This window comes from Littorina saxatilis, unplaced genomic scaffold (genome assembly GCF_037325665.1).
Source record: "Littorina saxatilis isolate snail1 unplaced genomic scaffold, US_GU_Lsax_2.0 scaffold_859, whole genome shotgun sequence".
Lineage (NCBI taxonomy): Eukaryota > Metazoa > Mollusca > Gastropoda > Littorinimorpha > Littorinidae > Littorina > Littorina saxatilis.
The window spans coordinates 2,501-15,957 of NW_027129061.1; the positions used below are offsets into that span (position 1 = coordinate 2,501).

A 13,457-nucleotide genomic window follows, 5' to 3' on the forward strand; every position below is an offset into this window, starting at 1 on the left:
TTGGGGTAAAAAAAAATAAAAATAAAAAAAATATAAAAATCCCTACCTACCGACCCTATTTTTTTTAGCCATGTTACCAGAAACAGACAATTTTTTTTTGGCCTTAAAGGCACAGTAAGCCTCCCGTAAACCATCACAGATACGGTCAGGCTTTTACACACAGTACAAACACCCTTCCATTTAAACACTCACCGATTGAGAACATCCTAGGTGCCCTCCGTAAAGAGCGAACAATTTTCAAAGAATTTATTTTTGCGTGGTTTATCTTACCCCTGAGCCATCGTGAACCCGTGTGATCCAGTTTCCCTTTTTCACAATGTAGTCGTCAGTTAGTCATTTGAATGCGACTCGATGTGAGCTTATTTACAACTAGATGAATACGGCTTCGCCGGCTACGGCTTCACCGGCTACGGCTTCGCCGGGAAGATGTCGAGCCGAATACCCGGCTGCGCCGGGGACCCGGCGTTGCCGGGTGTACGCCGGCTTTGCCGGCGCACCGCACGAAGAAAGGGAGATAAACGCGCAAAACACTGGAGAAGAGTGACCTTCTAAAAATAGTATAACGGGAATATGGATTGAGCGTTGTCGGCAGTGACCTTCTAAAAATAGAAACGGGAATATGGATTGACGCCACACGAAGGAAGGGAGATAAACGCTGAAAACACTGGAGAAGATAAGGAAGAGTTACTGGGAATGGATCCAGAGAAAAAACAAAATCGGTTCAGCGCTGCGCGCTGAGAGCACGTGTTAAAATATCTCATCGACCAGGTTGTGTCCGGGGTATACCTGAATATGGCCACCAAATTTGAAAGAGATCCATCGAGAACTTTGGCTGTGCATCGCGGACACACACACACACACACACACACACACACACACACACACACACACACACACACACACACACACACACAAGTCGTATATATATATAGATAGCACGTTTTTATGCACGAAACAAACGGCTGTGGTTCACAAGAACTCTAGCGATGGCTTTTGACTGTTGAGAGGAACGGCGATATGCACTGATAAACCGTCGTCTGCTTCGACCCTTGCGTGACCCTGCTTCCGGGCTTTTCTTTTTTCAAACTTTCACAACTTCGAATTGTACTGATCTTGTCTTAATGAAAAAAGAATTCTTTTATGATTAAAGAATGTTTGTGTAACAAGCTGTCAATTTATTATTTAGATTTTAAAAGTTAAGTCTAGCGCAAAAACGCACCACGGTCCAAATACATTTTGATAATCATCGATTCACGGCTATCGCCAGTTTACATCGATAGAAGGGAACTAACTCATGTTTGACCTGAGTTCAGGATGGGTCCAAAAAGTATTCGAGACAATCTGCAAAATTAATTCTTTAAGAATTGCTCGCTCTTTACGTAGGGCACCTAGGATGTTCCCGTTTGGTGAGCGTTCAAATGGAAGGGTGTTTGTACTGTATGTAAAAGCCTGACAGTATCTGTGATGGTTTACGGGAGGCTTACTGTCCGGGCGTGAATTCCGGTATTCATAACAGCCGTCCAGCACCAAAACGAGGCGCCATTGTTGTTGAGGACCAAGTCCACAAAAATAAATTCTTTAAAAATTTCTCACGCTCGACAGAAAGCAGCCAGGATGTTCCCGTTCGGTGAGCGTTCAAATGGAAGTATGCTCAGGGGCGGACGAGGGGGGGGGGGGTTCTGGGGTTTCCGGAAACCCCCCCAGCCAAAAAATAAAAAAAATTGTGTTTTTTTTGGGTTGAGTTTCAATTTTTGGGGTATTAATCAGTGACAAAATCTGCTGCCTGAAACTGGTAATGATCATCCTCAGAATGCACCAGATTGCACCATTTTGCATCCTTTTTTTCAAAATTTTCCGGACCCCCCTAGCAAGCTAGGCGCTTTGCGCCGTCGGCTCGGCGCTTAGCGCCTTCACACCCATATCTTCACAATATACTTTTGGAAACACCCCCCCCCCCCCCCCCCCCATAAAATGAACTGATCCGCCCCTAATGCTTGTACTATATGTAGACGCTCGGGGAACTCTGTGATGGTTTACGGGAGGCTTACTGTGCCTTTAAGTAAGTAATGCGTTCGCACGCTACGCGGAGACGAGCGTGACCCGTCTGGGTCTTTTGGTGTGGTTAGTTGAGACTATCTTAGAATAGTCTCGTAGTCTCGGCGATGACTGATTTTTGGTGTTAATATGTTACTTTGATGCTGACAGCTTGACTAAATGTTTTTATATCGCTTGACGCGACCTGTTTGACTTGTGTTGGCTGCAGTTATACCAGAAGTATGGCAAGAAGCTATGCATCATAGTGACCAACCTGAACCACATGACCACCGAGTACTGTCACCCCAAGACCACCCCAGACATGCCCATCAGAACTGCTTTGCGAATGTCCATGGCCATCCCAGGTAAAGCTACATTACTCCCAGGTAAAGCTACATTACCTTTGGCAGGGAAGACAATGTTAGCACACTCCTTCCCCTTCAAACACTTCTCTTTTCTTTCACCAACAGTAGGATTTCTTTTTTTTTTTTTTTTTTTTTCTTTCACCGAAAATTACGATTCTTTTCTGTGTTTCTCTTCTGATCATTTGTAATGATCTCTATTCTTTTTTTTAACACGAACAATATTAGTTATATAGAGACATCCAGATTTGCCTTCGTCAAAAGTTCGTGAGTTCCGATCTTCGCGAGTGTGTTGAAGTGGTGACGTCACATCCCGTCACGGTCACCACTTTCCAATTTCGGTCCAGATCTACGCGAAGTTCTTCGTGCGCGTTCGTCTGTTTTTCGAAACAGAGATGACGAGTAGTGTTATATAGACGAGTCTTTTTTATCGGAATATTCCAGACATCTGAATATGCTGGGTACACAAGCAACACTGGAAAAAAAAATCGATTTTTAGATTCATTCCTGTAAAATCTCCCAACTCTAAAACAAATAGGCCTAGTGGAAACAAGTGTCTTTTGCAAGAGAGATCAAGGGAGATAATTGGCAGGATATGTCGCCCGTCGACTCAAGTTCTGAGTTTTGTGTGGGTATCCGTGTTCATGCACTAGGCCTCCAAAATGAACAGTTTACAGATGCACAGTCCACAGAAGCGTCGTAAAGATATTACACTTTAACACTGCGCACATAAAACATATTTTTAACCTTATGAAAAGGACTAAAAGTACTCACGAAGATTGCTGATTGAGGTTCGTCAAACACACCTTTTTCACCACGCAGATCCCGGTCTTCGGCAAGCAGTGGTGGGCGCGAAAAACCAAGCGCATGCGCATTGAGGCACAAAGTTAAAAATAGAGAGGAAATCCCCACCACCGACGAATGTTCGTCTGACGAAGGTTGAATCTGGATGTCCCTAATATTTAATCTTCTTGTTACGTGTATGGGATTACTCCCGTCTCTCAAACACAGAGAATGTTGTTTATCTTCTGATTTTACTCTCATAACTTCAAAGGGTTTCTTCTTTAGGGTGTTTTAACATTTAGTCAAGTTTTGACAGATTTAACACAGACGAGGAATCGAGACGAGGGTGGGGGTGCATGTGTGTGTGCGCGGCGTGTGTGCGCGGCGTGTGTGCGCGGCGTGTGTGCGCGGCGTGTGTGTAGAGCGATGCAGAGAAAACTATACTGGTCCGATCTTCATGGAATTTCACATGACACTTCCTGGGTATGATATCCCCAGATAGTCTGTTCATTTTTTCGATAAATCTCTTTGATGACGTCATATCCGACTTTTTGTGAAAGTTGAGGCAGCACTGTCACGCCCTCAATTTTCAATCAAAATGATTGAAATTTTGGTCAATCAATCTTCGATGAAGTACGGACTATGGGATTGAATTTCAGCCTGGCAGCCTAAACATTAGTTAATTAGTGTGCTCATTAAAGTTGTCATTAAAATCGAGTTTTCACTAACAGATTTTAATATGATTGAATCGTATTCCTCAATTTCTCCTCAATTCAAAAATAAAATACATATGTCATGATTACTCTAAAAATGTGCTCAGAATTACAGAAAATAGGTTTAGTAAGTACTGCGTTCGCACGCTACGCGGAGACGAGCGTGACCCTTCTCGGTCTTTAGGTGTGGTTAGTCGAGACTATCTTAATATAGTCTCGGCGACGTCTGTTTTGTTAGTGTTAATCTTATTACTTTGATGCCGACAGCTTGACTAAATGTTTTTGTATCGCTTCACGCGACTTGTTTTTTTCTCAACAGGGTTGTTTTCGGCCATGAAATACAAACACCACGGAACGGAGGACGTGTACGTAGATGGAGGAGTTTTGTGCAACTACCCTATCCATTGCTTTGATGGTGTGCTATTTAGCTTGATTGATTGATTGAGTGAGTGATTGAGTGATTGCGTGATTGAATGAGTCATCGAGTGAGTGATCGAGTGATTGGTTGGTTGGTTAGTTGATTGATTGATTGATTGATTGATTGATTAGTCGATCAATTGAGTGATTGATTGAATGAGTGATCAAGTGAGTGATCGAGTGAGTGATTGGTTGGTTAGTTGATTGATTGATTGATTGATTGATTGATTAGTCGATCAATTAAGTGATTGATTGAATGAGTGATCAAGTGAGTGATCGAGTGAGTGATTGGTTGGTTAGTTGATTGATTGATTGATTGATTGATCGATCAATTGAGTGATTGATTGAATGAGTGATCGAGTGATTGATTGGTTAGCTGGTTGGTTGTTTGATTGATGAGTGATTGATCGTTGGTTGTTTGATTGATGAGTGATGCGTTGGTTGTTTGGGTCCTGGACTGGGTGAGAGAGTTGAAGAGCGCGCGCGCGCGCGCGCGTGTGTGTGTTTGTGTGTGTGTGTTTATTTGTGTGTGTGTGTGTGTGCGCGCGCGCGCGCGGTGTCTGTGTGTGTCTGTCCGTGTGTGTGTGTGTGTATGAGCACACAAGCATGTATGCGTATGAACTCCAGCGTGTGTGTGCTTGGCGTTTTGTGTGCGAGCTAAAGTAAATGCGCGTGCATGTGTGTGCCTCGATACGATAATAAGTGCGCGTGTGTAGGTGTGTGTGTCTGTCACTTTCTGTCCAGCGCGGTCTGTCCGTCCGCCGACCCATAGATCTCTCAGCCTGACTGTGCGTGCTTGATCACGCGACACATAGATCTCTCAGCCTGACTGTGCGTGCTTTATCACGCGACACATACACAGCAACCCGTTTTGTTCAGGCTGGTACTTGTCCATGAAACCAGAAGACTCGTTCATGCGGCGTCTACAGCCTCTGCGAGACATTCCCCTCATCATGGAGCGGAACAATCGCTTTGGGGACTACAACGACAACACTCTGGGCATGCTTCTGGTGAGTCTCTCGGAGTCAACTCTGCACTCCGCCATGTCCCAATGGATGACCTCGTGCAACTTGAATTTATCCATAATAAACTCACCACAGCACGCGTATAATTATGTCAAGTATGGCCAGATACGAGACAGTGAGGCGAGCTGTTCTTAACGAGGCGGAGTGGGGCCTTTACAGTATCATGTATATGTGAACAGCTCAGATCTGAGACAGTGAGGCGAGCTGTTCTTAACGAGGCGGAGTGGGGCCTTTACAGTATCATGTATATGTGAACAGCTCAGATCTGAGACAGTGAGGCGAGCTGTTCTTAACCTTCGCCCGCACTCGTGGGTCCGCGCGGACCCAGAAGGGTGTTTGATTGCAAATATCTTTTAAACGAGTTCGAATTTTTTAATGAGCTTTTAGAAATGCCTCAGACACCTAACAAGCTATCATCTCCTAAAAGCTCATTAAATTTCAGTGATAATTGATTAATTAATTAATGGTCAAATTTAGACTACACACGGAAGCATTCGTGGGGACGTGCGGACCCATACTTCTCAAAGAAGGAAAAGCGTGTATACCCTTCCGTGGCACTCGTGGGTCCGTGCGGACCCAGAAGGGTGTTTGATTGCAAATATCTCTTAAACGAGTTGGAATTTTTTAATGAGCTTTTAGAAATGCCTCAGACACCTACAAAGCTTTCATCTCCTAAAAGCTCATTAAATTTCAGTGATAATTAATTAATTAATTAATTAATGGTCAAATTTAGACTACACCCGGAAGCATTCGTGGGGACGTGCGGACCCATACTTCTCAAAGAAGGAAAAGCGTGTATACCCTTCCGAGGCACTCGTGGGTCCATGCGAACCATACTTCTCAAAGAAGGACAATTGTGCAAACCCTTCCGTGGCACTCGTGGGGCCATGCAGACCCATAATATTTTACCAAATACCGTGTGTAGTCTAAATTTGACCATTAATTAATTAATTAATTATCACTGAAATTTAATGAGCTTTTAGGAGATGATAGCTTTTTAGGTGTCTGAGGCATTTCTAAAAGCTCATTAAAAAATTCCAACTCGTTTAAGAGATATTTGCATCAAACACCCTTCTGTGTCCGCACGGACCCACGAGTGCCACGGAAGGATATGCATATTTTTCTTTCTTTGAGAAGCATGGGTCTGCACGGCCCCACGAGTGCCACGGAAGGATATGCACATTTTTCCTTCTTTGAGAAGCATGGGTCTGCACGGCCCCACGAATGCGTCCGTGTGTAGTCGATAACGAGTGCCGGCGAAGGTTAACGAGGCGGAGTGGGGCCTTTACAGTATCATGTATATGTGAACAGCTCAGATCTGAGACAGTGAGGCGAGCTGTTCTTAACGAGGCGGAGTGGGGCCTTTTACAGTATCATGTATATGTGAACAGCTCAGATCTGAGACAGTGAGGCGAGCTGTTCTTAACGAGGCGGAGTGGGGCCTTTACAGTATCATGTATATGTGAACAGCTCAGATCTGAGACAGTGAGGCGAGCTGTTCTTAACGAGGCGGAGTGGGGCCTTTACAGTATCATGTATATGTGAACAGCTCAGATCTGAGACAGTGAGGCGAGCTGTTCTTAACGAGACGGAGTGGGGCCTTTACAGTATCATGTATATGTGAACAGCTCAGATCTGAGACAGTGAGGCGAGCTGTTCTTAACGAGGCGGAGTGGGGCCTTTACAGTATCTTGTATATGTGAACAGCTCAGATCTGAGACAGTGAGGCGAGCTGTTCTTAACGAGGCGGAGTGGGGCCTTTACAGTATCATGTATATGTGAACAGCTCAGATCTGAGACAGTGAGGCGAGCTGTTCTTAACGAGGCGGAGTGGGGCCTTTACAGTATCATGTATGCAAGTTGATCACTTTCCTGGGAATGCCATGTTCCTGCACTTTATGGGCAGAATATACCTGCGCAGTTTTAGCGGCACAGACGACGCACGGCCTATTATTTATGCCGCGATAGGGATTATGACGAGTACTTGGCCTGTTTTCCTTTCACGCAACGTGCAGCGGGCTGGGATAATCTGCAGTGCGTCGTCTGTCCTGCTGAAGTCACATATGTGAGCGGAGCCCCTTCCCACGATAAAGGCCCGAGGCTTCTTGTCCTTTCGCTTTAGCTCATTATCTAAGATCAGTCCAGGCTTGTACATGGAGTAAGACCATCCTCACGCTTGATCATCTTGTGGACTCCATCTTCCTCAAGCCTGTTCTCAACTGGGCGAAGTCGACTACGTGAAGTATTCTTGGCGAAGCTGGCTGCACGAAGCTTTAGCACTGAGTTTACGGTAAAAAGACTTGGCGAAGCTGGCTGCACGAAGCTTTAGCACTGAGTTTACGGTAAAAAGACTTGGCGAAGCTGGCTGCACGAAGCTTTAGCACTGAGTTTACGGTAAAAAGACTTGGCGAAGCTGGCTGCACGAAGCTTTAGCACTGAGTTTACGGTAAAAAGACTTGGCGAAGCTGGCTGCACGAAGCTTTAGCACTGAGTTTACGGTAAAAAGACTTGGCGAAGCTGGCTGCACGAAGCTTTAGCACTGAGTTTACGGTAAAAAGACTTGGCGAAGCTGGCTGCACGAAGCTTTAGCACTGAGTTTACGGTAAAAAGACTTGGCGAAGCTGGCTGCACGAAGCTTTAGCACTGAGTTTACGGTAAAAAGACTTGGCGAAGCTGGCTGCACGAAGCTTTAGCACTGAGTTTACGGTAAAAAGACTTGGCGAAGCTGGCTGCACGAAGCTTTAGCACTGAGTTTACGGTAAAAAGACTTGGCGAAGCTGGCTGCACGAAGCTTTAGCACTGAGTTTACGGTAAAAAGACTTGGCGAAGCTGGCTGCACGAAGCTTTAGCACTGAGTTTACGGTAAAAAGATTTGGCGAAGCTGGCTGCACGAAGCTTTAGCACTGAGTTTACGGTAAAAAGACTTGGCGAAGCTGTCTGCACGAAGCTTTAGCACTGAGTTTATAGTAAAAAGACTTGGCGAAGCTGGCTGCACGAAGCTTTAGCACTGAGTTTACGGTAAAAAGACTTGGCGAAGCTGGCTGCACGAAGCTTTAGCACTGAGTTTATAGTAAAAAGACTTGGCGAAGCTGGCTGCACGAAGCTTTAGCACTGAGTTTATGGTAAAAAGACTTGGCGAAGCTGGCTGCACGAAGCTTTAGCACTGAGTTTACGGTAAAAAGACTTGGCGAAGCTGGCTGCACGAAGCTTTAGCACTGAGTTTACGGTAAAAAGACTTGGCGAAGCTGGCTGCACGAAGCTTTAGCACTGAGTTTACGGTAAAAAGACTTGGCGAAGCTGGCTGCACGAAGCTTTAGCACTGAGTTTACGGTAAAAAGACTTGGCGAAGCTGGCTGCACGAAGCTTTAGCACTGAGTTTACGGTAAAAAGACTTGGCGAAGCTGGCTGCACGAAGCTTTAGCACTGAGTTTACGGTAAAAAGACTTGGCGAAGCTGGCTGCACGAAGCTTTAGCACTGAGTTTACGGTAAAAAGACTTGGCGAAGCTGGCTGCACGAAGCTTTAGCACTGAGTTTACGGTAAAAAGACTTGGCGAAGCTGGCTGCACGAAGCTTTAGCACTGAGTTTACGGTAAAAAGACTTGGCGAAGCTGGCTGCACGAAGCTTTAGCACTGAGTTTACGGTAAAAAGACTTGGCGAAGCTGGCTGCATGAAGCTTTAGCACTGAATTTACGGTAAAAAGACTTGGCGAAGCTGGCTGCACGAAGCTTTAGCACTGAATTTACGGTAAAAAGACTTGGCGAAGCTGGCTGCACGAAGCTTTAGCACTGAGTTTACGGTAAAAAGACTTGGCGAAGCTGGCTGCACGAAGCTTGAGCACTGAGTTTACGGTAAAAAGACTTGGCGAAGCTGGCTGCACGAAGCTTTAGCACTGAGTTTACGGTAAAAAGACTTGGCGAAGCTGGCTGCACGAAGCTTTAGCACTGAGTTTACGGTAAAAAGACTTGGCGAAGCTGGCTGCACGAAGCTTTAGCACTGAGTTTACGGTAAAAAGATTTGGCGAAGCTGGCTGCACGAAGCTTTAGCACTGAGTTTACGGTAAAAAGACTTGGCGAAGCTGGCTGCACGAAGCTTTAGCACTGAGTTTACGGTAAAAAGACTTGGCGAAGCTGGCTGCACGAAGCTTTAGCACTGAGTTTACGGTAAAAAGACTTGGCGAAGCTGGCTGCACGAAGCTTTAGCACTGAGTTTATAGTAAAAAGACTTGGCGAAGCTGGCTGCACGAAGCTTTAACACTGAGTTTATAGTAAAAAGACTTGGCGAAGCTGTCTGCACGAAGCTTTAGCACTGAGTTTACGGTAAAAAGACTTGGCGAAGCTGGCTGCACGAAGCTTTAGCACTGAGTTTACGGTAAAAAGACTTGGCGAAGCTGGCTGCACGAAGCTTTAGCACTGAGTTTACGGTAAAAAGACTTGGCGAAGCTGGCTGCATGAAGCTTTAGCACTGAGTTTACGGTAAAAAGACTTGGCGAAGCTGGCTGCACGAAGCTTTAGCACTGAGTTTACGGTAAAAAGACTTGGCGAAGCTGGCTGCATGAAGCTTTAGCACTGAGTTTACGGTAAAAAGACTTGGCGAAGCTGGCTGCATGAAGCTTTAGCACTGAGTTTACGGTAAAAAGACTTGGCGAAGCTGGCTGCACGAAGCTTTAGCACTGAGTTTACGGTAAAAAGACTTGGCGAAGCTGGCTGCACGAAGCTTTAGCACTGAGTTTACGGTAAAAAGACTTGGCGAAGCTGGCTGCACGAAGCTTTAGCACTGAGTTTACGGTAAAAAGATTTGGCGAAGCTGGCTGCACGAAGCTTTAGCACTGAGTTTACGGTAAAAAGACTTGGCGAAGCTGGCTGCACGAAGCTTTAGCACTGAGTTTACGGTAAAAAGACTTGGCGAAGCTGGCTGCACGAAGCTTTAGCACTGAGTTTACGGTAAAAAGACTTGGCGAAGCTGGCTGCACGAAGCTTTAGCACTGAGTTTATAGTAAAAAGACTTGGCGAAGCTGGCTGCACGAAGCTTTAACACTGAGTTTATAGTAAAAAGACTTGGCGAAGCTGTCTGCACGAAGCTTTAGCACTGAGTTTACGGTAAAAAGACTTGGCGAAGCTGGCTGCACGAAGCTTTAGCACTGAGTTTACGGTAAAAAGACTTGGCGAAGCTGGCTGCACGAAGCTTTAGCACTGAGTTTACGGTAAAAAGACTTGGCGAAGCTGGCTGCATGAAGCTTTAGCACTGAGTTTACGGTAAAAAGACTTGGCGAAGCTGGCTGCATGAAGCTTTAGCACTGAGTTTACGGTAAAAAGACTTGGCGAAGCCGACTTCGGGCTCAAGTAAGGACAGGCTTGAACATGAGGAGCACGTACACTCTTCACGTTCAAAACGCCATTTCGAGGAGACACATGAAAGATGGCGGCAACCCTGCTTCTGGTTTTCAAACACAAATCGAGCCTCACAAACATTCCGACACATCGTGTTTCTACCATGTGGAATTTGTGTGTTGGACTTCAAAGCTAATTTGTATGTCATTGTTTGGCGACTTGCCATGTAAAGTGTGACGTTCAAAGTTTGATTCGCACATTATTTTTCAGAAGATAGATTGATTTGCGTTTATCCCTAGTTGTGTGCTTCAGCACTCAGCTGTGCGTGTGTGTTACATAATTCAGATACGAATGCGTTTCATACATGTATTTAAGTATCAAATGCGTTTGTGTTTAAGTATTCAGATGCGTTTCAGTTTTAATATTCAAATGCGAATGTGCTTCAGTATTCTGAAGCATGTGTTTTTCAGTATTCAGATGTGTGTGTGTGTGTGTGTGTGTGTGTGTGTGTGTGTGTGTGTGTGTGTGTGTGTGTGTGTGTTTCCTTATTCATACTGTGTGTTTCAGTATTCAGACGCGGAAGAGGACATTTTGAGAATCAACCTTGAGCGCAGAGTCGGCTGTCTCAACCCACCCAAACCCGAGAAAGAAACAAAACTCTACATGTATGTGTAGTACCAATGCACAATGGATGATGTTATGGAAATAAGTTCTGTTGGTGTTTGTTTTTTTAATAATTTATTTATATTTAATTTACTGTATATGTTGTGGGGTAAACATACGCCGTTGATCAGCGAAGACCTGAGATCATTGCAACAAAATGAATAATGAGCTGCCATATGCATGTTATGCAGTGTCCACTTGATATTTCTTTCGAAAATCGCTCATCGCAGTTGACCTATCACTGCTGCCTTTGACCATGCCTGGTGTCTTTGCCTCATTGGTTTTACGGGGCGCAACTCATTCATTGCCAATTTGCCTCATTGGTTTTACGGGGCGCAACTCATTCATTGCCAATTTGCCTCATTGGTTTTACGGGGCGCAACTCATTCATTGTCAATTTGCCTCATTGGTTTTACGGGGCGCAACTCATTCATTGCCAATTTGCCTCATTGGTTTTACGGGGCGCAACTCATTCATTGCCAATTTGCCTCATTGGTTTTACGGGGCGCAACTCATTCATTGCCAATTTGCCTCATTGGTTTTACGGGGCGCAACTCATTCATTGCCAAAGAAAAGATTTGTTTTTGGTTTTATTTTCACGTGGAAAATCGTCTGTTTTCACTCTGTGTGTGTGTGTGTGTGTGTGTGTGTGTGTGTGTGTGTGTGTGTGTGTGTACCGTGTATGTGTGTGTGTGTGTGTATGTGTGTGTATGTGTGTGTATGTGTGTGTGTGTGTGTGTTAATAAGTCAGTGTGTGTGTGTGTGTGTGTGTGTGTTAACAAGTCAGTGTGTGTGTGTGTGTGTGTGTGTGTGTGTGTGTGTGTGTGTGTGTGTGAACAAGTCAGTACGGGTATTGCGTCACTCACTTCCCACTACGTCACTCCATTACATAATTACAGTTTTCTTCATAACATTTTCAGTTAGTTGAATTGCTATTCATTTCATATCAATCCTTTAGCATCTTCATAATTATGTTATTCTTCAAAATGCTTTTTTTTTAAATTATCATTATTATTTGTGGGTGACGCAGCATGCTGGTATTAATCTTGTACCCTCACTTTCCTCCGCACGACAGAAGTGTACTTGCATGCATGTACAGTAGTATGTCTTCTTTCTCCCCTGCGAAACAATGGTTCTTTTGAATGATGACAGACAGCGCCAGAAGGAAGCTAAGATGAAGCAGCGGGCGGAGAGAGAGCACGCCAGGGTGGTGCAAGCCGTCGACTCCTTCTTAAGGGTAAGTGACATTAGCTGACCAAACCAAACATGACAATGGGGGGGGGGGGGGGGAGGGTGTGAGGAGGGAGGGGGCGGGGGGGGGGGGTTGTTAGCTCTCATCGACTTATTGATTGGACAGCAATCGGAGGACACCCACCCTATCCGGTTCAAAAAAAAAAAAAAAAAAAAAGAAAGAAAAAACATACACGATCACGCACATGGCGCGCAAACACACACACACACACACACACACACACACACACACACACACACACACACACACACACACACACACACACTGAAACGTGCGCACACTTACTGCAAAGAACAATAAACACCCAAGGACACACAGCCGTGACAGGCAGACCCTGTTATACCCTGTTGTAACGGGTCTGGTGCATAAAGTCATCTTTGATCTCTTTTGTAGTTGTTTAAGAATCAGGTGACAATGACAATGAAAATACTTTATTTAACGAGGGTAGTAGAATAAGCAGCGATTTGCTTGTTTACATCTGGCCCTCGCCCTAAAGAGGGACTACTCTACAATGGCTAAATAACAAATGGACAAAGAAAACAATATAAAGTATTCACAGATAAACTGAAGTAAGAACACATAAATCTTAAATCATAAAACACATAGACCTTAAATCAAAGAGTTTCCCTTCACAGATGTCCTCTTGGGATTGTCAGATGAGGGTAGTCTCCCATGCCAACAGAATCTACCACTCAGAGAGTGGTTTGATTCTTGGTTGGATACCATGGGTTGACAACTTTCGCCATATCTACCATCAGACCGCTGATGGGACTCATTAGAGTCGAAACACGTGTCTGGTCACGGTAGTAAAACAATGGTCCTCCTCTGGACTAGTTTCCTCTGTTGATACTCTCTCCCCTCGGGGCAGATTCTCTCTGT

At 44.9% G+C, this 13,457-nt stretch overlaps 1 protein-coding gene across 1 annotated transcript in view; it reads left to right on the forward strand.

Moving 5' to 3' along the window:
* LOC138957336 (uncharacterized) overlaps positions 1 to 13,457 on the forward strand; it is a 41,116-nt gene that overhangs the window by 2,348 nt on the left and 25,311 nt on the right. Inside the window, exons 2-6 of the mRNA XM_070328462.1 lie at positions 2,264 to 2,399; positions 4,212 to 4,307; positions 5,189 to 5,319; positions 11,231 to 11,328; positions 12,479 to 12,563. Of these exons, the coding sequence (XP_070184563.1) occupies positions 2,264 to 2,399; positions 4,212 to 4,307; positions 5,189 to 5,319; positions 11,231 to 11,328; positions 12,479 to 12,563 (546 nt within the window). The remainder of the gene's footprint in view (positions 1 to 2,263; positions 2,400 to 4,211; positions 4,308 to 5,188; positions 5,320 to 11,230; positions 11,329 to 12,478; positions 12,564 to 13,457) is intronic.